Source organism: Danio rerio, chromosome 19 (genome assembly GCF_049306965.1).
Source record: "Danio rerio strain Tuebingen ecotype United States chromosome 19, GRCz12tu, whole genome shotgun sequence".
Lineage (NCBI taxonomy): Eukaryota > Metazoa > Chordata > Actinopteri > Cypriniformes > Danionidae > Danio > Danio rerio.
The window spans coordinates 40,741,949-40,766,717 of record NC_133194.1 but is presented as its reverse complement, the minus strand read 5'-3'; the positions used below and the strand labels follow the sequence as shown (position 1 = coordinate 40,766,717).

General features: G+C 36.4%; 1 protein-coding gene and 1 long non-coding RNA gene across 21 annotated transcripts in view; one reads left to right on the top strand and one right to left on the bottom strand.

The window, feature by feature from the left end:
* Positions 1 to 2,868, bottom strand: part of phf14 (PHD finger protein 14) — a 160,011-nt gene extending 157,143 nt beyond the window's left edge. For 8 of the 18 annotated variants that reach the window (XR_012394576.1, XR_012394575.1, XR_012394577.1 and 5 more), the window contains exon 1: positions 2,801 to 2,868. Coding sequence is in view for 15 of the 18 variants with exons in the window: in XM_005159688.6 (XP_005159745.1) it covers position 2,801 (1 nt within the window). In the remaining 3 variants the exon portion in view is untranslated. Of the gene's footprint in view, positions 1 to 1,111; positions 1,160 to 1,244; positions 1,303 to 2,800 lie in introns of those variants that run through there. The other 10 variants (XM_073930829.1, XM_073930831.1, XM_073930833.1 and 7 more) reach the window with 3 other exon arrangements.
* A 42-nt stretch (positions 2,869 to 2,910) lies between these two features.
* On the top strand, positions 2,911 to 24,550 carry LOC141379160 (uncharacterized). 3 transcript variants are annotated; one of them, XR_012395189.1, is made up of 4 exons: positions 2,911 to 2,996; positions 21,520 to 21,608; positions 22,960 to 23,025; positions 24,086 to 24,550. It is a non-coding gene; the product is annotated as an uncharacterized lncRNA (long non-coding RNA). The 3 variants fall into 3 exon arrangements; XR_012395190.1 differs by lacking the exon at positions 2,911 to 2,996 and adding an exon at positions 19,541 to 21,348; XR_012395191.1 differs by lacking the exon at positions 21,520 to 21,608.
* Positions 24,551 to 24,769: the final 219 nt, after the last annotated feature.

Sequence of the window (24,769 nt, the reverse complement as noted above, 5' to 3'; positions counted from 1 at the left end):
ATAATAATAATAATAGATGAAAACAAATAAAAAACTGAAATAGTCTAAGCACCTAATTTATTATTTACATTTGAATACTAAAATAATTATACAAATATAAAAAGAAAATGTAGGAAAAAACGATATGAAAGAAAAATTCAACGTCTTAAGGAAGAAAAAGTTTGAAGCATATTTCATCTTGCATATTTGATGCATAAGAAGTTAAAACGCACACCTATTAATACATATTTTATTTTATTTTAAAATACATATATATTTTAATTACAGTAATTATATTTAAAAAAGGCATATTATTAAATATTCAAGTTTTTAAAATATATTTTAATATTTTTAATTTCATTAAAATATTCAGCCAGGTTTAGTGAACTTGCAATATTGTCAAAAACACAGAACTTTCAGTTGTTATATATGTAAAATGGACATTCCAACATTTTGCTTTCCAACTATTACTTCTGGTTCCTTTGCATGTTGCAAGTAAACTTGTAAACAAACATCTGTGATCGGTTCAAGAGATCGGCCAGACCAGGGAGTACTAATTGAGTCATAAAATGTGATTATCAGCCGATACAGTATCTACGGCCGATCAATTGGAGCATAGCCAAATTAATATTAGAGTGATTCCTGAAGGATAATATGACTATGAAGACTGGAGTAATGAAGCTGAAAATTCATCTTTAAAATCACTGGAATCAATTATTAAATTAAATGATAAGCTACTTTTGAACATTATTTTAAAGCGCAATAAGATTTTACAATTAATACTGTATTTTGACTAAATAAATGCAGCCTTGGAGACTTTTGACCGGTAGTGTAGATACAAAAAAATAACTACATAAATTAAAGTATTAAAATTATTATTAATAACTACCATCATACCACATAAATAATTAATAAAGCATCAACAATGTAAAACAGTTACAACTAATTACTGTAATGATTTCAACAACAGTGGGAATTCCTGCAGATTAAGCTGAAAAGCTGCACCACCAAAATGTGCATTGATTTAACCATAATAAAACTACACAGACACATATGAAAACTACAAATACCTCATAAACACCACTATGTTTGGTTAAATGGATCTTTCATGCAAAAATGATCATTTACTCACTATTTATTCTCCCTCAAATGTTTCCAAATCTTTATCTGTTTCTTTCCTCTGTTGGACACAAATAAAGATGTTTTAAAGAAAACTAGTAACCACTGATTTCCAGAGTAAAAAACCAAATGCTATGGAAGTTTACAGTTTTACAGGTGTCTTCAAAATATCATCTTTTGTGTTCAACAGAAGAAACTCAAAGTCTGAAAAAAGGGAGAGCAAATATTAAGGTAAAGTTGGTTTTATTTTCGCACATTCATTCATTTAGCAATCTCTATATTGTTTACCAAGTTACTTTGAATATTCGATAGGAATTAGCATGCAAGTATGACTTCTAAACAACATTATTGTTATCTAATTCACTGTGAACAATGTTGTACTTTGATATTCATTTGCTGCTAATATAATTTCCCTATTTAGAATTTGGAAAAAATACTTTCTGAAGTTATATTATAAAGGAGAATGTCTGAATATCCGAATATAAAAATATATTATTTTCCCTACCCAAAGATGAGGCTGTAAAGAGTGAGTAGTTGAAGTTTATTTTTGCAAAAATATCAACATTATAGCCCCAGCCTTGTGGTGTGTTCCTGTGATTTTTTCTGACAAGTGCTTCAGCAATCTACACGCTTCCAACGGGATATTCATGGGACGTTTGTTAAATGAAATATCAGAAAAGACTATTAATGTATGAGACTTTGTCAGAGCTTGACAGGAACTTTACATAGTTCATGAATTTGTTTCATCCTCCATTTCACAAGTACAAGTCAGTGCGATTAAAATGGTTGCCTCCTTGTTTTCTTTAGCTTTACCTTTTTTATTAGAAATCATGGTTTTTAATAAAACCAACTTGAACTAATTAAATATTAAGGTAAAGTAGGTTTTATATTCGCCCATTCAGACTTTCTCCTTAATAATACAATTTCAGAAAAGTTCTCATTGCAATTTTTAATAGGGAAAGCATATTAGCAGCTCATGGCTATCAAAGTACAACATTGTTCAGTCAAATATATAGTGCTAATGTTGTTTTGAAGTCAGACTTGCATGTGATTCCATATCGAATATTCAAAGTACCACGGTAAACAATATAAGGAGCATGTCACAAGCTGTCATTGAACGAATGTTTAACTATAAAAAGCCAAATTTACCTCTAGAAGTAAATGACAATTTTCTTTTTGGGCTGAACTATCCCTTTAACACTATCCTATCATGTAAAAAATATCTTCAATGTCATAAATTTCTCTTTTTTTTTAAAGATGCAAACGACATCAGACTGTGATGATTTCAAAACGTAGTTCAGATCAATCACACATTAAACTGGCTAAAGGTGCAGCACAGCTCTATGACATTAAATAACAGGATGCTGTCATTGTAGGCAACTCACTGATTAAAATACTGCAGGGTGTTTGATTAAAATAAACTCGTTTCTCGGAAATAAAACAAACAAAGATAACATGGTATACACACTAACAACTAAGAACAGCTGATATTATTTTAATGATACTCGGTGTCGGTAAAGCTAGGTGATGGAGAGATGAACTACACATCAGTTAGCATCAAGCAAACGTTCCAGTAGCCTCGTGCTAAATATTAACGCGTATTTCACACATTTCAAACCACAGCAGGTAAATTCTGATGGTGATTATGTTGTGCTATTTGTTCTCTTTCAAAATGTATACTGTAACAGCGAGATTTACTCACTTTGTGTGATTTTCTTGTTTAGCTTGGACAAAGGTACAACGAACGCCTCCTCAGCTCATGTTCTGCGTATTACGTCGATGGTTTTGCGTATCACGTGTACGCAAAGGGCTGACGTTCAGCTCAGGAATGAGGAGTTGGGAACTATGGCAACCGCCGCATCAGTTCTGTTTCATATATTTAACGACGAAAAGATATGGTATATATTTTTATTCTCCTAAATATCTCTAAAATGGGCGGTAGTGCTGTCGCCTTAAAGCAAGAAGGTCGCTGGTTCGAGCCTCGGCTAGGTCAGTTGGCGTTTCTGTCTGGAGTTTGCAATATCTCCCTGTGTAGGTTTGGGTTTCCTCCGGGTGTTCCGGTTTCCCCCACAGTCCAAACACATGCGGTACAGGTGAATTGGGTAAGCTAAGTCCAAAGATATACATGCGCTATAGGTGAATTGGGTAAGCTAAATTCTCATAAAACCATTTGGGTCTGTTGTTTGTCTATAAGACATAAATATTTCTTTAAAAGAAAAGGGTGGCACGGTGGCTCAGTGGGTAGCACTGTCACCTAACAGCAAGAGGGTTGCTGGTTTGAGTCCCGGCTGGGCCAGTTGGCATTTCTGTGTGGAGTTTACATGTTCTTGCCATGTGGGTTTCCCCCAGGTGCTCTGGTTTCCCCCTCAAGTCCAAAGACATGCGGTATAGGTGAATTAGATAAACGTTAACTAAATTGGCCGTAGTGTATAAGTGTGTGAGTAAATGCAATACTGTATGAGTGTCCCAGTACTAGGTTGGGGCTGGAAGGGCATCCGCTGCGTAAAACATATGCTGGAATAGTTGGCGGTTCATTCCACTGTGGTGACCTCTGATAAATCAGAGACTAAGCCAAAGGAAAATGAATAAAAAGAAAAGGTACATTTGTAAATGCTTTAAGGCTTTTAATAAACATCGTTTATCTTTTTCCAACCTTTCATTCATTTATTCTCGGCTTAGTCCCTTTATTAATCAGGGCTCACCAGAGCGGAATGAACTGCCAACTTATCCAGCATATGTTTTACGCAGCAGATTCCCTTCCAGCTGCAACCCAGCACTGGGAAATACACTCTCATTCACACACATACACTACAGAGAATTTAGTGTACCTAACTCACCTGTACCGCATGTCTCGAACCAGCGACCTTCTTGCTGTGAGGCAACAGACAGCACTATCCACTGTGCCACAATGCCGCACTTTTTCCAACCATTATTTTTTTAAATGTTACATTTAGTTAATTGTACAATACATTTTAATGTTGATGTTTCATTTTCATCCCATTTTGGGCCTTTGGAAATTTCTGTGAGTAAAATTAATTGATTATAAGTTTTAAAACATTTAAATTTTAGCCATTTCACTACAGTATATTCATTAATACTGTTAATTCTCAGATTATAAGTTTTTTTGTTTTGTTTTTTGTTTTGTTTTTGAAAATAGGTGAACACAAAGCATTATCACGGTAAAACAAGGCAAATTTAAAATTCAAAACTTTTTTCACGTTAACTCTTTCCAATTTCCAGTGTAGTTGTAATGCTTTAGTTTCAAAACACTAATGTTTTAAATAAACATTACATTTTAGAGTTATTTAATTAATTCATTAATTTTCGGCTTTATCCCTTGAATAATCAGGGGTCGCCACAGCCGAATGAACCGCCAACTTATCCAGACTGTCATTTACACTCATCCACTACGGAGAATTTAGAAAGATTGCCTTAGCTTTACAGTAACTAATAGCTATAAAATAACTATAACTATATAAAAAAATCTTTATATTTTTTCCCATAGTTTGTAATTTAATTTGATAAAAAGTAGCATTTATTTAATTGATTTTAACAAATGTAAAAGTGTTCAAACACAACTTTATAGCAAAATATTATAAGTAACACTAATGTTATAATTATATGCTGTGCTACGGTCTACAAAAAGAGTAGGCTACAAAAAAAAGTATTAATGTAACAGTGAGTAATTCATAATGCAACCAGCCCCTGAAGGCCACCATCACAGTAAAAAGCAGAGAAATGTTAAGCAAGAATCTTTTTGGTGGTTAAATTCAAGACTCTGTAAGGGCTATTTTCTCATATTTGTTGTTACTTAGCTAAAACAAATGTTAATGCAATATTATAATACAGTATGCTCACATTTGCATGTCATGTTTTCTTTGTGTGTGCAACAAACTACATTTTCGTTTAATTCTCACGTTGAATTTCTGTAATTTTTAGTCCTTGTTTCCTGCAAATAATAACTGTGTACACAACCATAAGCTAAAGTAAATATTCCAAGCTCTTTCTGTTATTCATCTCCATTTTCTTATTTTCTCTCTTTATTTGTTGCCACACAATAAGCATAATTTATCATGCACTTAAAGTGAATTTGATTCAGATTACACAAAGAGTTTAGTTCTTTGCTTAACAATTTGAATTAATTGACAATTGTTAATATATATATCTTGCATTCACACACATACACCACAGCCAATTTAGCTTATTCAATTCACCTATACACATGTCTTTGGACTGTTGGTGAAACCTGAGCACCTGGAGGAAGCCTACAGGAACACAGGGTTGGACATGCAAACTCCGCAGAGAAATGCCAGCTGACCCAGCTGGGGCTCAAACAAGCAACCATCTTGCTGTGAAGCGATTGTGCTACCCACTGCACCACCGTGACGCCATATATATATATATATATATATATATATATATATATATATGAGCAATTCCAGCCATATTGATGTGACATTTGGAGTAAAAACTCAAAACATAAATTTGCTTAAAAAATAAAAAAGTTTATATTAACATTTAGACATGATATAAACATTATATAGACATTATACATACATTATACAGAGTTAAGGGACCATAAAAAATATCAATCTGTAAACATGTTTTGTACTTTAAATGTGGAAAATATTATTGGATGTAACAAAAAAAAGTCTGCGGGTTTACAGAATACAACATACTTAGTACAATAGAAATTCTGTAAATTAAACTGCACATCCCAAAAGAAACAATGATAATCAAAAGGAGAAGAGTTGCTCACTATAAACAAAAATGATTGGTTTTATTTCATTTAATATTTTCACATTTATGAGGAAAAAGTGTTGTTATGGATGTGACATCTCTCCCTTATGGATGTGACAGATGTGAAATTGCCACTTGTGTGACTTTGATCAAATATAATAGTTTAAAAACTTAGAAAAGCCTTCCTAAACTATTATGCCCCTGTTTGTTTTTCCCCAGTTTCTGTTTAACGGAAAGAAGATTTTTTCAACACATTTCTAAACAAATATTTTTAATAACTCATTTCTAATAACTGATTTATTTTGTCTTTGCCATGATGACAGTAAATAATATTTTACTAGATATTTTTCAGGACAGTTCTATACAGCTTAAAGTAACTTTTAAAGGCTTCTGTTCTGAGGTAAACACACCCTAAATATAATAAAATGAGTAAAATCAATTAAATGACACCCGTTAAGTTTAAGCAAGCTTCAAAACAATTAAAAATTTGCAGAATAACAAGAAAAATGACTGTTTTTGGGTTGTTCTGGTAGCGAGACTTGTTTCTGTCGTCCTCTGTTGACTTTGCCAGTTTAGCAAACAGGAGACGATTAAAATAAATGAGCCTAGATTGATCCTGATACACAGCGAGGGGAAGACTGATGGGGAAAGGCACGCGCAAGGGATGATTACGACTGTCCTTGCCTGATGACAAATGGCACTGTATTGTGCTGGAAAGCCACCGTTTTTTATCCCTTGGCATCAAAACACTTTTCGGATATCATCATAAGCATCATCGTCATCATCACTGTCACCATTCTATTGCCAGCATTTTCCATTGCAGATGACATGTGATATTGCCAATGCATGAAACCGATGCTTCGTATTTGCCAAGGTGAATATGCAGCTAGATGCTTGTCACTTTTTTTATTCATTCTAGGGCTGTATTTCATTTCTAATGCATTTTTCTGCATCTCATATAAAGAATGGTGCAGTTTACTCGTTTATATACTGTATATTGATTCTCCAGTTCTGCGTGAAATATCTATATTCAGGATATTATATGGTTAATTAATGTCACAAAATCAAGAGAGCTTTTTTCCCTGAATATCAGTGCGTAAGAGCAATCGCATACGTTGATTATATCATGTAACAAATATAGTTACCAACAAAGAAAGAGCAGCACATTTTAGCATTTAGCATTGTTCCTGAATCAATCTAATAAGGCAATAATTCAATGGCTCAAATTAGAGAACAAAACTGAAGTATGAAGAAAGATTCAAACAAAATTTCTGAAGATTACAGCAGTCAAAAATGAGTCTCTACAGTAACTATTCTCTTAAAGGGCATACTGTATCGAGTGTCTCATAGGAAACTAGGACATCACTTGTCTATCATAGGACATCACTAGACATAGGACATAACTAGTCTCTCATATGGGATTGCTACTCATCAATAGTCTCTCATCGGACTTAACTAAACATGAGTAGTCTCTTATAGGACATCAGACATCACTAGTCTCTCATATGACTTAACTAGACATGACTAGTCTCTTATAGAACATCACTAGTCTCTTATAGGACATAACTAGTCTCTTATATGGGATTGAGAGTCATCACTAGTCTCTCATAGGACATAACTAGTCTCTTATATGGGATTGATAGTCATCACTAGTCTCTCATAGGACATAACTAGTCTCTTATATGGGATTGCTAGTCATCACTAGTCTCTCAAAGGACTTAACTAGACATAACTTATGTCTTATAGGCCATTGCTAGTCATCACTAGTCTCTAGGACATAACTATACATAACTAGTCTCTCATAGGATATCACTAGACATCACTAGTCTCTTGTAGGACATATCTAGTCTCTCATATGACATTGCTAGACATCACTAGTCTCTCATAGGACATAACTAGTCATAACTAGTCTCTCATAGGACATAACTAGTCTCTTATAGGACATCACTAGACATTATAAGTCTTTCATAGGACATAACTAATCTCTTATAGGACATTGCTATTCTCTAGAACATAACTAGTCTCTCATAGGATATCAATAGACATCACTAATCTCTCATAAGACTTAACTAGACATCACTAGTCTCTTACAGAACATAACTAGACATAACTAGTTTCTTATATGACATCACAACATCACTACCATGATGTCTTATGAAAGACTAGTTATGTCTTATGAGAGACTGGTGATGTCTAGTGATATCTTATAAGAAACTAGTTATGTCTTATGAAAGACTATGATGATATGTCTCTCATAGGACATAACTAGACATAACTAGTCTCTCATAGGATATCACCAGACATCACTAGTCTCCCATAGGACATAATTAGTCTCTCATATGGGATTGCTAGTCATAACTAGTCTCTCATAGGACTTAACTAGACATAACTAGTCTCTTATAGGACATTGCTAGTCCTCATAAGTCTCTCAAAGGACATCACCAGACATCATCAGTCTCTCATAGGACATAACTAGTGTCTCATAGGATATCACTAGACATCACTAATCTCTCATAAGACTTAACTAGACATCACTAGTCTCTTACAGAACATAACTAGACATAACTAGTTTCTTATATGATATCACAACATCACTACCATGATGTCTAATGATGTCTTATGAAAGAATAGTTATGTCTTATGAGAGACTGGTGATGTCTAGTGATATCTTATAAGAAACTAGTTATGTCTTATGAAAGACTATATGATGATATGTCTCTCATAGGACATAACTAGACATAACTAGTCTCTCATAGGATATCAACAAACATCACTAGTCTCCCATAGGACATAATTAGTCTCTCATATGGGATTGCTAGTCATAACTAGTCTCTCATAGGACTTAACTAGACATAACTAGTCTCTTATAGGACATTGCTAGTCCTCATAAGTCTCTCAAAGGACATCACCAGACATCATCAGTCTCTCATAGGACATAACTAGTGTCTCATAGGATATCACTAGAGATCATTAGTTTCTTAGAGGACATAACTAGTCTCTCATATGGGATTACTAGTCATTACTAGTCTCTCATGGTACATAACTAGACATAACTAGTCTCTCATAGGTTATCACTAGACATCACTAGTCTCTCATAGGACATAACTAGTCTCTAATAGGAAATAACAAGACAAAACAAGTCTCTCATAAGATATCACCAGACATCATTAGTCTCTCATAGGAAATAACTAGTTTCTCATTTGGGACTCTAGTTTCTAGGCCATAACTAGACAGAACTAGTTTCTCATAGGGTATCACTAGACATCACTAGTCTCCTGTAGAATACAACTAGTTTTTCATGTGACATCACTAGATATCACTAGTCTCTCATGGGACAAAACTAGTGTCTATTAGGACATAACTAGTCTCTCATATGTCATAACTACTGTTGAACCAGTGTCTCATTGAGATTCTCTGCATTATCCTGCTCTCTCGTGACTTTGTCTTTGGTGGACGACCAACTTTTGGGGAAACTTAAATAAATGCAATTGTAAAGATGCAATTATGCAAAAATTACAGATTTGAAATGACCAATTTCTAATGTTATCTTCTCTAATTTTGATCAGTGTTCTTTTTCAAATTTCTCATTGAAGCTTTTTATACAGCGAATATATGAAAAATTAATTCATATATTCAGAATATATGAAACCTTGGCTATTTTATTACTGTTAAGATTACTTAGGAGTATTTAAGGATTTGGTTGTTTTCTAATGTTGATCTCCATTGAGAAAATATTGCACATCCCTATATGCAGTACCATTCAGAATCTAATATAGTGAGGAAATCAGTGATGGACCGAGAGGCTGTAAATGGAGAAACCCACATGGAGATCTTGAGAAACTGTCCTGCTGCAGATATCTGTCAGCTTGATGAGGCAAAAGACAGAAGCAATTACAGTAAAAACAAGAATAACAGAAGGTTTAGGAAATAAAAAAACATTACTATAAAGACATTCTGTGCCATGCCGGTTTTAAAACCTCATTTGAAGAGGAGTAATTGCACAGGCCATTATTTATGAACCCTAAAGAAGTATGTTACAGAATGCTTACATTGATCGACTGCCTCCACCAGTTTAATGTTTTGCATTTAAATTGAAATGTTTACCCGTTTACATGGCGTAAATCATACCACGTTGGCCACCGTTTATCTTTGCTGAGATGCCCGTTGCTTTTTCCACTAGAGCGTGTGGCTGAAATTGAGTGAATTTGATTACAAACACATTGCCCCGTGTGGAGATGTTATCTGGGTTTTATCTTAATGTCACCCTCCATGTGCAGGGCTGTGCTAATTTAATCGTCATTTTAGATATGATTATTTACTCCTCAGGAAAGAGACAATCTATACCAAAGCATGACCCTTTATTCAATTGGAAGCTGAAATGCTTGAAATTAATTGGTGAAGAGAAGTTAAGAAATATTCTTGTGAAAGCTGTCGAAATGATTAGCGTGGAGCTCATCCGAGCAAAACACAGCCATTAAAAGGATAGATCACCCGAAAATGAAAATTCTGTCATCGTTTGCTCGCTCTTTGTTCCTCATGCAGAGCTATCGTGTGGCTTCAGAAGACTTGGGATATGGGTTGTGAGTCATATAGGAATTGTTATCCTTTTTGAAGCTTGATACCGGCTCATCCATATGCATTTTCACAATACGTTTTGATAAACTTCTTATTTCTCATCTTATGTAGATGCATTTGAGTTTATTCAGCCATGTTATAGACTAACACTTTATTTGAAAAGAAAATAGGCTTTTCTACCACAGTTTTACAATTTTTCATATTGCAGAAGCACTTTTAGCTTAGCTTAGCTTAGCATACAACATCAAATCGGATTAGACCATTAGCATCTCACTCTAAAATGACCAAAGTTTCAATACAATTCCTATTTAAAGCTTAACTCTTCATTAGTTATATTGTGTAATAAGATCGACAGAAAATTAAAAGTTGGTATTTTTAGACCAATATGACTAGTAAGTGTACTCACATTCCAGCAGAATAATCAAGGAACTTTGCAATCCTGTTGGACGTTCCCTAGCTGGGGACTACTTTCAGGTACTGCATAATGACGCTGTTCCCTTTCATGCTAGGAGCAGACCACTTACGTCTATGTGGACGGCTTTCCTGTTGTTACCAGTTTGTCCAGTTAGCTCGCCATGTACATCGGCGGACTTGAGATGCAGAGAGGAGTTGATCATGATGACAGGGTTCAAGTCCAGTGAAGAACGGTTTTAGAAAGCAAGTAAGACAATAACCGAAGCCAAAAAATAAAATAAACAAATAAATAACAGGGTGAGAATGTGGTAAAATCTCAAAACATGGTAAAAATCAGGGCGAGGGCTTTTCTTTTTCTGGATTGCTTTTTAAACTGTCGGTTGTGTTTAGGGAAATGGGTGGGCAGGTCAATCGATGCTTTTGAAAACATTCTTGGTTGGGTTTATAAAAGGAGGAGGGTGGGTCAGTTGATCAGTCAGTCATACAGTCGTTCAGTTGACAGCGGCCTCTAGTGGATTTTGCAAGAACAGCAGGCAAAAATGGCATTCACAAGAAAAAAATTGAGATCTCAAAAAGATTACACAGCAGCCTTTGGTGGATTCGTGAAAACAAAAACTGCAAAAAGTGTACCTCTTGGGACGTATTTGGCGCTCTATACAGAAATGTACAATATAAAGCGGTACGTTTTCAGTATGAGCCTGGGTTGGTAATTTTATTGCTTCTGCTATTTTTCCTAACCATATCGGACTATAGGAAATAGCCATGTTCAATTTCCTGTTGGCTTTAGTACACAATATATCTACAAAAGAGTCAAGCTTTAAAACTCGTTGGTCATTTTTTTGAGTGAGATGCTAATGGTATAATTTAATTAAATTCCCTATGCTAAGGTAAAAGCGCTCCGGCCCGACCTAAAGATTGACTGAATAGATTTAATAATGGTAAATACCAACGGTTTAACTATACTGGGGAGTTGTGAAATTAGCCTATTTTCCTCTATACATGCTTTACCAAATAAATATAGAAAGATTTTTGGTAAATGTTGCATTGTCAGACACATTTTATATGAGTGTAGCAATTGTGGAGCCATGTGGATCATGTACTGTAAACCAAGTTGATTCAAGACGCAGAAAACACGTCTGCTAATATCAAAAGTTCACAGTGCTGAGAATGTAATTACTGTATATATTTATATAATTACAATGCAGTCTTTGTGGTTTAATGTTGTCTCTAAACCAGCCTGTGTTCTTAAAGAAATTGCTATAATTTCTTTAAAAAATGTTACCAGTCAATTAGTGAGTAAGACGGTTTCAAATTTGGCATTTGGAGATGCAGAGTAATTACTGTGAGTAATTTTATGCCCTTTTCATGAATGTTTTTGATCCATTAAAAAGAAATGGCTCATAAACGTCATTCAGAGTCAGAATTAAAGTGAAGAAATCATCATTTCTTCATCCACCACCTATTTGGTTTTATTTCTATAGTTAAACACAAAGGAAGATATACTGAAGCATGTTGGAAAAAATCAACCTAGGCTTATTTTGAAAACAGCCCTATTGACCTTATTTTTCAATGTGGAAATGTGCTTGTTTTTGCTTTTGTTTCAGAACTTCTGATTCAGTTGCCTATGGGAGAAATGACAAGGAATAATAAATGGCAGAATTAATTTGGTCAAACTACTTGCTCTACAAACAAGTGTTTGCATGACTATACAGACAAAGCAGGATAAAATAATGAGAAAATATCAGCTTGTTTCATCAAGCAGCGTAAGAAGCTGTTTTTAACATCTAAAAATGAATAGGAGTGAAGAAAACCGGAAGTTTCAAGCCAACAAGATTTAAACGGCTGCGTCCCTGCAGGAGCTCCGTTTTTTTTTTTTTTTTTTGCAGTTTTTGTTTTCATAAATTCACCAGAGGCCACTCTGTATGCTTTTTTAGACCTCAAATTTCTCTCGCGAGTGCCATTCACGCCTGCTGTTCTCAAGTAAATCCATCAAAGGCCACCGTCGACTGACTGAATCACTGATTGACTGACCCACCCTCCTCCTTCCCTTAACCCAACCAACAATGTTTTAAAAAAATTCCAGAAAAAGCCCTCGCCTGATATTTACCACATTTTCAGATTTTACCACATTCTCACCGTTATTTTGTTTATTTTGTTATTTGGATTTTGTTTTTGCCTTACCTGTTTTCTGGAACAATCCTTTGCCAGACTCAAACCCCGTCATCGCCCTGAACTCCTCTCTACATCTCATGTCCACCGACATACAGGGCATCCGGTTCCAAACATCTTCCACTTAGGCCACTGTGCTCATTGGAACTTTCAGAGCAGCAGAAATGTTACTGTAACCTTTCCCAGCCTTGTGCCTTGAGACAATTCTGTCTCGGAGGTCTACAGACAATTCCTTTGTCTTCATGCTTGGTTTGTGCTTTGACATGCCAACCCTGTCAACCCCGAGACCTTATATAGACAAATTAATTTAATCCATTGTGCAATAACGCTGGAACATAAAAAATGTGGAAAAAGTGAAGCGCTATGAATATTTTCCGGATGCACTGTATGCAACGAGCTACTGGACAAACTGGTAACAGTGGGAAAGCTGTCCATAGAGGTAATCGGTCAGCTGGTACGTGTGAAAGAATAGTTGAAATATCGTCCTGTAGCGTTCATTTTAAAGATAAAATGCACCCAAACGCACATCTGGCTCCATAATTCGCGATCTCAAGAAATGTATATAGGGCTACATTTTCAGAATGAGCCTGTGTTGGAAAAAACAGACATTGACTTCCATTGCTTTTTTTAGTTCTTACTATGCATGTCAATGTTACACCATTCTTCAGAATATCTCTTTTTGTGTTCAACAGAAGAAAAAAATCATGAAAGTTTTGAATCACTTGAGTGTGAATAAATGGTAAGGAAATGTTCATTTGTAGGTGAACTATCCCTTTAACTGTTTGTACTGCATTCAGCAAAAAAGAATAGGCTTATAAGAGCCATGCAATGCATTCCAAATGGGATAAACGTACCTCTGATGTGCACTTCCGCATGAGGATAATCATGAAGGGCCGTCCCAATCTGAAGTGCTCCAAACTAGCCACTCAAAGGCCCCTTTGGAAGGCAGGATTTTGGAAAGGTGTGAGTGATGGACACTTCTCAATCCCATGACTCTTTGTGCATGTTTAATTTGTCATGCATATGATGCAAGATGATACAGAAGTGCGTTTTTTTTCTGGTCCCCTACACCACTCATCCCCTTGAAGCTCTCACTCTGGAGGGTAAACCCTTTGAAGGGATTAGGGCATAGGGATGAGCCCTTCAAAACAGCATGCAGCCATTCACTCAGGGGGCTGACGCACTGTGAGTTTCTGAGTCACTGCAGAGAACCAAGCTCATAGATTTTGGAAAAGTCTAACTCAGACTCATTTGGAAATCAGACTATGATTTTCATTTCATTGATTAATTTTCTTTTCAGCTTAAGCCTGGTTTATTCTTCAGTTCTGTGTCGAGTGATCGGCGTGACCCTCAGCGCATACCTTGCGCATTGCTGTGCATTTATACATCATCATACATACTTCGCCTCGCAGCAAGAAAGTCACTGGTTTGAGTCCTGGCTGGGTCAGTTGGCATTTCTGTGTGGAGTTTGCATGTTCTACCCGTGCTTGCATGGGTTTTCTTCGGGTGCTCTGGTTTCCCCTAAAGTCCAAAGACATGCACTATGGGTGAATTTAACAAACTAAATTGGCCCTAGTGTGTGTGTGTGTGTGTGTGTGTGTGTGTGTATGGATGTTTCCTAGTGTTGGGTTGCAGCTGGAAGGGCATCCTCTGTGTAAAACATATGCTCGATATGGTGGTTCATTCTGCTGTGGTGACCTCTGTTAAATAAAGGGACTAAGCCAAAGGAAAATGAATAAATGATTGAAGCAAACAAATTAAGTTGAACATTTCTTTATTTAGTTAAAATTTTTAATTAAATTATTTAATTTTATTAGTTTGCTTAAATATAGCCCATATAAACTGTTTACAACCACTTACCTTAGTAAATCCAATGAATCATTTTTATCAGTGTATAGGGGAATAACCAACCTACATCGCACATGTCATCACACAGGTTCAACCACGCATACCGGTTGCAAAAAAAGACCGGTTGCAATAGCAAACATGTTGTGTTGTGCGTTGAGATGCCAAATTCGATAGTCCAAATTCCAAAAGTAAAAACTTAAATTTCACCATATACCGCACTGCTTTTAATGCCAACCGCTTTTTAATGCCAAACAGCTTGACTCAGCAGTTCTAATTTCAGATCAGGTAAGTTCACGCTATGCTGAATCATACACATTACTCGATTTTTGATTGCAGCAATGATTTCAGCAAAAACAGTTAAATATGGCTAATTAAACTGCAGACACTGAATGCTAAGAATGAAATGTAAAAGTGTAAGTTCACACACCCTCCTGTACAGGTGCAGTTCGCTGTCAGAATGCAGTTGTTTTGCTTGTTGATGATCACCCATGCCTTGTACAGTTTCATCTTCTTTCCTTGTCTTTGGCTAGGCAGAACCTCGGTTTTTAGCACTACAAAGTTTTGAATCTGGTAATCATGGAGCAATATTTCTTGCACAGGACCACACAGAACAAAATTGTTGGCATCCAAAGACTTGTAGGCCTTTAACTTCACTCTTGTAAAATCACTTAGAGTTTCAATTTGGGGCTGGATGCTTGGCCATTTCATCCTATTCAATATCCATTGGGAGGTTGCTATCGCAAATGGACCTGTCAGAAGAACGCCGCTCACTTTAACATTAATTTTCCAGCATTAATGTGCTTATCACTGGGCGACAAGCTGTTATAATACGCTGAAAGCATTATGTAAATAATATATATTATATGTAATCAATTTATCTTAACTAATACAACAACAAACTCTGTGCTGCATCCGATGTCATTCCCTTGCTGTAAATGCTAGCGCTCCTGGTTTTTCTGCAATCTCGCTGTGCGGGCATCCTGAATGTTTACAAACCGATAATTCCTCTATATGAATTTTGTAAAAGATTACAAAGAATAGGACGGCCTAATTTCATTATTAGATTTAGACAATTTACATATTATTTTAATCTAGTTGAGTGTTGATAACTATATTTAAAAAATAAATAGAAATTAATTTAATACTTTGGGCTCTTTTATTGTACCGTTTAATATTATAGTATTTCGCAATGTTGCTTTTGTATTAACTTCATTTAACTTCATTCTCAATTTGTTAAGCAAACTACTGTTTAGGGGTGGCGCGGTGGTGCAGTGGGTAGCGATGTTGCCTCTCGGCTGTGTCAGTTGGCATTTCTGTGTGGAGTTTGCACGTTCTCCCCATGTTCGCGAGGGTTTCCTCCGGGGACCCCCACAAGTCCAAAGACATGCGCTATAGGTGAATTGCGTGAGCTAAATTGTTCATAGTGTATTTGTGTGAGTAAGAGTCTATGGGTGTTTCCCATTGATGGGCTGCAACTGGAAAGACATTCGCTGCATAAAACACATGTTGGATAAGTTGGCGGTTCATTCCGCTGTGGTGATCCTTGATTATTAAAGGGACTTAGCCGAAAAGAAGACGAAAGAATGAATGAATGAACCACTGTTTAATTCAAAATAACCATTTATCTTGTAACAAAAAAGTATACTGAGGTACATGTATTTTTGTGTATCATTACACCCGTGCTAAAATCATATTCATTCAGTAATTATAAGTCTATGTAGGCCATTCGATGGATTAAATGACTCATGCGATTTTCAGGCCTCCTTTATCTAACACCTCCTTCTAATTGGTAGTCAGCCTAATGTGCCTCTACATTGCCATTGCTTTTGCAACCACTAGCAGTTACTTCAAAGTTAAACTTCCTTTTCATGCGGCTTCAGTTATTGTCCAAAAAGAACAGTGGGAAACATTCCTCGGGACACGGCATAATATTTGACTTGCAGGCCACGCTAGTTCTGATGAGGTTAATAGCATAGGCCTCGCTGGCCATACACAGATGAAAGGATGACCACACGTCCATGTAACATATTTGTCCCGAGCCTCGGGATACTTTCCCTTTAACATGCATTCTCAAAAGTCTGCATAACATTTCCACATGAGGAGATATTCAACTTTAATCAACCGCCTCTCCTGCCTATTTCCCTTCTGCTATTCTTTGAATTAGATACACTGTGTTTCCTCTTTGAAGTGAAATTTGTATTTCATTTTTGTATCCTCAAAGATCATTTCCATATTTTATTTATTATATATTTATATATCTCAAAAAAATTCAAAGCCCCCATGTTCTGCATGAAAGTTCTGATTGAATTTGGATGCACACTGAATCTGAGATAGCACCCGTGTTAACCAGAGTCTAAAACATCCTGACATTTTTACATCTTCTCGACTATGTCTAGACACTAATCAACCGGTTCTTATGTTATGTTGAGCAGCTGTATTGCAAGACCATATTGTATCTGGTTGCCCCTACTTCGCCTTGGCTTGATCACAAAGAAACAAGTAAATAAATGTGGAACAAGTAAAGTGATATAGCAAAATAAGCTATTTGCATAACAGAGAACAGCAACCATTATTTCTGTTCTGATTTACACAACATAGGTTCATTCTGAAAACGTAGCCCCATATACATTTCTGGAGATTGTGAATTATGTAGCCAGAAGTATGTATGGCTGTATTTCATCTGTAAAACAAACACTATGGGGTGGTATGATGCTATTCCTTTTCGTGCTTACCAGCTGACCGTTTACCTTTATATTGGTGGCTTTTCTGATGTTACCAGTTTGTCAAGTTAGCTTGCCATGTATGTAGGCAGACTTGAGACACAGAGAGGAGTTGACCACGACGACAGGGTTCAAGTCCGGTGGAGAACAGTTCTAAAAGCAGGTAAGACAAAAACAGAATCAAGTAAATAACAAGGGGAGAGGCAGTGGCGCAGTAGGTAGTGCTGTCGCCTCACAGCAAGAAAGTCACTGGGTCGCTGGTTCGAACATCGGCTCAGTTGGCGTTTCTGTGTGGAGTTTGCATGTTCTCCCTGCCTTCGTGTGGGTTTCCTCCGGGTGCTCCGGTTTCCCCCACAGTCCAAAGACATGCGGTACAGGTGAATCGGGTAGGCTAAATTGTCCGTAGTGTATGAGTGTGTGTGTGAATGTGTGTGTGGATGTTTCCCAAAGATGGGTTGCGGCTGGAAGGGCATCCGCTGCATAAAAAACTTGCTGGATAAGTTGGCGGTTCATTCCGCTGTGGCGACTCCAGATTAATAAAGGGACTAAGCTGACAAGAAAATGAATAAATGAATGAAGTAAATAACAGTGTGAGAATGTGGTAAAATCTGAAAACGTGGTAAAAATCAGGCGAGGGCTTTTCTTTTTGTGGATTGCTTTTTAAAACTGTTTGTTGGGTTTAGAAAAGTAGGTGGGCGCTGGGTAATTGCTGCTTTTGAAAACACTATTGGTTGGGTTTAGGGAAGTAGGAGGGTGGATCAGTCTATTGGTCATCGCCCTGTAGTGTTTGTTTAAAAGAAGAATTGCAGCCATACGTACTTCTGGCTACATAATTCGATCTCCAGAAATGTTTATAGGGCTACGTTTTCAGAATGAGCCTATGTTGATTTTTTGAGATTTTATGCATGCAAAAGCAGAATTTTCAGCAGAATAAAATAATAAAAGCTCAAGTGATTGTGAGTAAAAAATGGTGACAATTAAAATGTTTAGGGTGAACTGGCCTAAAACTGATTCTAATAAAGAACCTTTTTTATATTACACTCACTCACTTTCCTTCAGCTTATTTCTTTAAAGAGCCCCTATTATGCATTAAAAAGGTCATATTTTGGTCTCCAACAGACTGATACGCATGCAGGATGCATTGTCTTATAATCTGCATTTATTTTTACCTAAATATCCCAACGACTCCCATTTGATTTGTTTAGCCATTCATTTGTTAACAAACTCCTCCTTAGCGTAATGCTAATCTGCGCTGATTGGGCCGATGACCCAGTCTGTTGTGATTGGTCGACTGCGTTCAGCGTGAGACAGAGAGAAATGCCTAGGGGTGCGTTTCCAAAAACCATCACTAGCCAACTAAGGTCACAAGTTCCATTGTTACAAACATAGTTCATTGACTTGCCGTTTTCCAAATCCATCGCTCCAACGAACATTTGCAAACTGCGTCGCAAACTTGTGCACTTGCAACCACACCTCTGGAGCTGTAGTTAGAAACATAGTTCCTAGCTGTGTTCTATTCCCACTTATCCCCCCTATGCCCTATTCATTTAAAACATTCTAACAATTAAACTTGGAATGATTAAAAATAAAAAAAACATTAAGGTCATCTCTCTTAGGTGCAATTTGCTTTCAAAGTATTTTTACAGTTCAGTTTTAGCGGTCTTCATGTTTACAATTGCGCTCCCTTCGGAGTGCACTTTGAAAACATTTATGCCATTTTGAACACAGCAGTGGCTCATGACGAAAGGTGACCTATTATTTAAAAGTGGAATTTATGTTATGTCTCCAAAGCTTGTGAAAACAAAAACATAGCATACGTTAATGCTTTTTTTTAGTTTATGCTTTTAATTTATAGTAGATTATTTATTAAGTGTATCTGTACTGTATAAGACATGGACCTGTTGGTTAAAACATTTCTGCACTAACTGTCAAACTGTAATAGTAGACAATAATAATAATAATCATCATCATCAATATCATTATGAAAGTAGAATTTTGTTAAATTTCCTAATAAATAATAAATATTAGATTTTATTTCTTAATAAACAGCCTCATTTATTATTTATGATTTATATATGAGATTAGAATATGTGTCAGCTTTTGTAAGTAATTTTATGTTAATTTAGAATAGACTATGGAATATACTCGATAATATTTGTAAAGGAAACATAGGCCCTATATGTGCCATTTACATGTATTTCAATTAATATGGAAAACAAGTACATGTTTTTAGCAAAATTAATATTGGATTTTATTTTAAATGCGTGTTTGTGTTAAACAATATAATTTGCTCAAAGAAATGATGAGGTTCTTTTCTAAAGTTGTTACTCCACCCCGTTTAGAGCATCAATATGGGCGCTTTACACTATAACTAATGTGGTTCAAATGATGGATCTGCGACAGAGAAACTACGGGTTTTGGAAAACACTCATTACTACATTGTTCTTTTCCTAAACGATGCATCATACTATGATAGTTCAGCCACGAGTTATGCCGTTGTTTGGGAAATGCACCCCAGCACGGCTTATCAACATTTTTGTAGTCAGAGTGCATAGTGTATGTGTGAGCCTAATGCAGGAGGGCATTAAAGCAATGCAGTTAAACACCAGCATATTGCAGTACAAGTGTTTACAAGTAACAAAACACAATTAAATACATAATTTGCAAGCAAGAGAAAATGAGGATACAATTTTAATTGCACTTACTTACACATGTGAAATGTAGGAAGGAACTGGTCCATGAACTGTGCACTGTAAAGTTCCTGTCAAGCTCTGACAAAGTCCCATACATCAATAGTCTTTTCTGATCCTTCCTTTACAAACGGCTGATGAATAGCCTGTTGGAAGTGTGTAGATTGCTGAAGCACTCGTCAGAAAAATGACAAGAACACAGCACAAAGCTGGGGCTATAATGCTGAGGTATTTTTGCAAATATAAACTTCAACCACTCACTCTTCACAGCCTCATCTTTAAGTAGGGAAAAAAAACAGTAAATTTTCTTCACACTTCAGAGTTCCTACAGTAATCAATATTATTACATTTGATTAAATTATTAATTATTTGCCTTTCCTTGTTTGGGAAACCACTAATATAAAAGACCAGCAATAAAACCATCCCATCGCGCTCATGCACTACAGCCAACCTTCCATGTAGCCTTCAACCTTCCTACTTTGTATGCCTTGATGTTTCAATCATATTCAGCCAGCGCGGCCACTTGGATGATCAACAGAAAAACTGGAAAGCATATGTCTGACAACTTTCAATTTCCCTTAAAAATGTGTGACTATTTATAAAAGTTCTGGCCACTCTCTCCTTGGTGCAGTAGACAGAGCTTCCATTTCCCTGATGGATTGGCTGTCATATTCCGACAGTGCAGTGCTTCTTTTAGTTTATAGACGTCTCTGTGCTCCTGACGCCACAGTGTGCGCTGTCGTTTTTCTCCCTTATCGTCCTGCTGCTTTGCTCGGCTCCTAGACATAAACACAAACAAGCAACTAGGGAGGAATATCATTACAGGTTTTTTTTTTCTTTCAGTTCTGAAACTTTCTTCTTAATGCTAGTCACTAACTAAGCAGCACAAATCACATCACTGTTCCCACATTATATCGCATTTAAATCATATTTGTTTTGTTTAATAATTTGGAAGAAGGGCGTCACGGTGGCGCAGTGAGAAACACGATTGAGTCACAGCAAGAAGGTCACTGGTTCGAGTCCCATCTGGGTCAGTTGGCATTTCTGTGTGGAGATAGCACCGGCTTCCCCCACAAGTCCAAAGACATGCTTAGGTGAACTGAATAAATTTAATTGGCCGTAGTACATGTCTGAATGAGTGTGTATGGATGTTGCATGATTTTTACCACGGTTTCAGATGTGACCACATTCTCACCCTGTTATTTTGTTGTTTACCTTATTTTTTGACTTCTGTTTGCATGGTCAACTCCTCTCTGCATCTAAAGTCCGCCAACGTACATGGCGAGCCACTGGACAAACTGCTAACAGCAGGAAAGCCGTCCATAATAGAAGTAAGCGGCCTCTAACAAGTGTGGTAAGTGTGAAAAGGAACGCCGTCATACAGCCCGGTAGCATTCATTTTAAAGACAAAATGCAGCTTAACGTACAGTTGAAGTCAGAATTATTAGCCCCCTTTGAATTTTTTCTTCTTTAATAAATATTTCTTATATGATGTTTAACAGAGCAAGGAAATTTTCACAGTATGTCTGATCATATTTTTTCTTCTGGAGAAAGGCTTATTTGTTTTATTTTGGCTTGAACAAAAGCAGTTTTTATTTTTTTAAACACCATTTTAAGGTAAAAATTATTAGCCCCTTAGCTATTTTTTGTTTCGATAGTCTACAGAACAAACCATCATTATACAATAACTTGCCTAATTACCCTAACCTGCCCAGTTAACCTAATTAACCTAGTTAAGCCTTTAAATGTCACTTTAAGCTGAATAGAAGTGTCTTGAAAAATAACTGGTAAAATATTATTAAAATAAATCAGTTATTAGAAATAAGTTGTTAAAACTATTATGTTTAGAAATGTGTTGAAGAACTCTTCTCTTTACTTCTGGCTATTCCTGATCTTTAGAAATGTATATAGGGTTACGTTTTCAGAATGAGCGTATGTTGGACATTTTAAATGTGAAGATGACACGGTTTGTTATGACAACTTGACATAAATATATGATAATCATGTTTATGACAGATTTATGACAAGTTTTGTTGTCTTGGTAATGTCAAGGTATCATGACAAAGACAAAACCCGGATGTATTTGTTTATGTCAAGTTGTGATACCAAACATTGTCATCTTTGCATTTAAAATGACATAACTGAGCAAATAATCGTTGTTATACCCATGAAATCTCATTTAATCACATTCATAACATGTCATCTCACGGTTAATTGATCATGTCTTTTAAACACACGCTTCAAGTAAAGTGTTACATTCAACCCAGGCTCATTCTGAAAACGTACCTCTATATACATTTCTGGAGACCATCAAATACGTCCCAGGAGCTACATTTTTGGCAGTTTTTGTTTTAGCGAATCCAGCAGAGGATGCTGTGTATGCTTTTTCAGATCTCAAATTTCTCTAACGAGTGCCATTCATGCCTGCTGTTCTCACGTAAATCCACTAGAGGCTGCTGTTGACTGACTGTTTAACTGACTGACCGATTAACTGACCCACCCTCCCTCTTTCCTAAACCCAACAAATTTATAAAGCAATCCAGAAAAAGAAAAGCCCTCGCCTGATATTTACTATGATTTACCACATTCACACCCTGTTATTTACTTGTTTGTTTTATTTTTTGGCTTCTGTTTTTGTCTTACCTGCTTTCTGGAACCATTCTTCACCGGACTTGAACCACGTCAACTTCTCTCTGCATCTCAAGTCCACTGACGTGCATGGCGTGCTAACTTGACAAACTGGTAACACCAGGAAAGCCGTCCATACGGAGGTAAGTGGTCAGCTGGTAAGCATGAATAGGAACAGCATCATACTACCCGATACCACTTATTTTAAAAAAATGTATTTCAGCCATACATACTTCTTGCTCCTTAATTCACGATCTCCAGAAATGTACACAGGGCTACATTTTCAGAATGAGCCCATGTTGATTACACTGTTCAAAATTGGAACATGCTGTTGAGCAAATGACTACAACAGTTAGATTTTTTGGTGAAACTGTCCCTTTTATTAATTGTTTTTCACTTCCAATGACAAACTCCTTTGCTTTTTATGTTATTTTGCGCATGTGTACACAGTAAAGCATTGATATATCGAACGATTGCGCGTGTTTGGCTCCTACAAGCGAGTGTTAGTCTGTTTATCTGTTTATTTAAGTTTATCTATGTTGGCGCAGTAAATTACTCCACTCGTGTGTCCGTGTGTAAGCGCACGTATGTGACCTAGTGGACATTGTCTTCCTGGTAAATCTGGTCCCTCCTGCAGGCCTGTGTGTGAGCGTTTGCTTATCAGCGGCGAGCAGAGTCTCCCACATTCCCAGCCACCTCCGTTGCCTGAGAGGAAAATAAATTGCACCCATGCAGTTAATAAGAATGAGAAATATTGAGTGAGACTCACACAACCATTACAAAGCGAGGGAGATGGAGAGAGAGAGAGAGATGTTTTGAAATGTCTGAGATAAACTTAAGTGTCGTAAACAATGTTTTTGGGTCCATGAAACGAAACATCTCCCCATGCCTTCATTTTGTTCTATGACCATAATGAACAAGCAGATGCAGTTTCTCCTGCACCAACAAACGTCTAAACTACACGCACACGCATACTAAACTCCCCTCCCCCTCCACCTACCCAAAACAAACACTTATTTCCATCACATTACGCCGGAAGTGTCACGGGTGCATATTGAATTCCCTTCACCGGTGTGACTGTGTCTATGACAGGTAATTACATATTGAATGCTCTTTTTGTTCATTCGTTTCCTGGAGAGGGAAATCCATCTCTTGTGTGGTGAGACTGTGTCAAGAAATTTCTTTTTTTTTTCTTATTTCCAGGTTCAAACGGTACATGCGCTATCAGAGCCAAGTGGAACTGGAACCATCATTGGCTGATTTATTGTGAAATTGCGTGAAATTACCATAGTTATTTTATTTACGCTTTCAATGCTCGACATTATGCACAAAAATAAGCCGTAAACAGCCATTGTACAAATGATGAAATTCGGATTAGTCTTCTTTGTTTGCTCCTTTTGAATTTTGATGTGTGTCTTTGTGTATTTAAACTATGAATGTTCAGTAATATATATGTATATTCCCGAAAGCAATGATTTTTCCACACAGTTTGATTCAAAGATTCATTCTTCAAGTCTCTCTGAGAAAATGAAAACTTCTGTCATGATTCCAATGCGTCTGACTGCAATTTTTGTCTTTACTTGTAATCTGTATTGAAATTGCGGTGGGATTACCAAAATGAAGTAGCTGAGATTTTTAAGGCAGCACAGTAAAAGTTTTAGGTGAGAGAACATCTTTGGTTTTGCACAACTGCATCATTTGGTATTTTGAGGGTCCATTTGAGTATTAGTAGACTGTCTGCCTAATATTTGTTGATACTGCTCCTTCAACAGATATTTAACTGACTATAAGAAACTTTGCAAGTACATGTCAACCTACACTTACCCTAACCCCAAAATAACACTCTACTTATAATCAGTCTACTACAGTTTCTATGTGCTTCTGTAT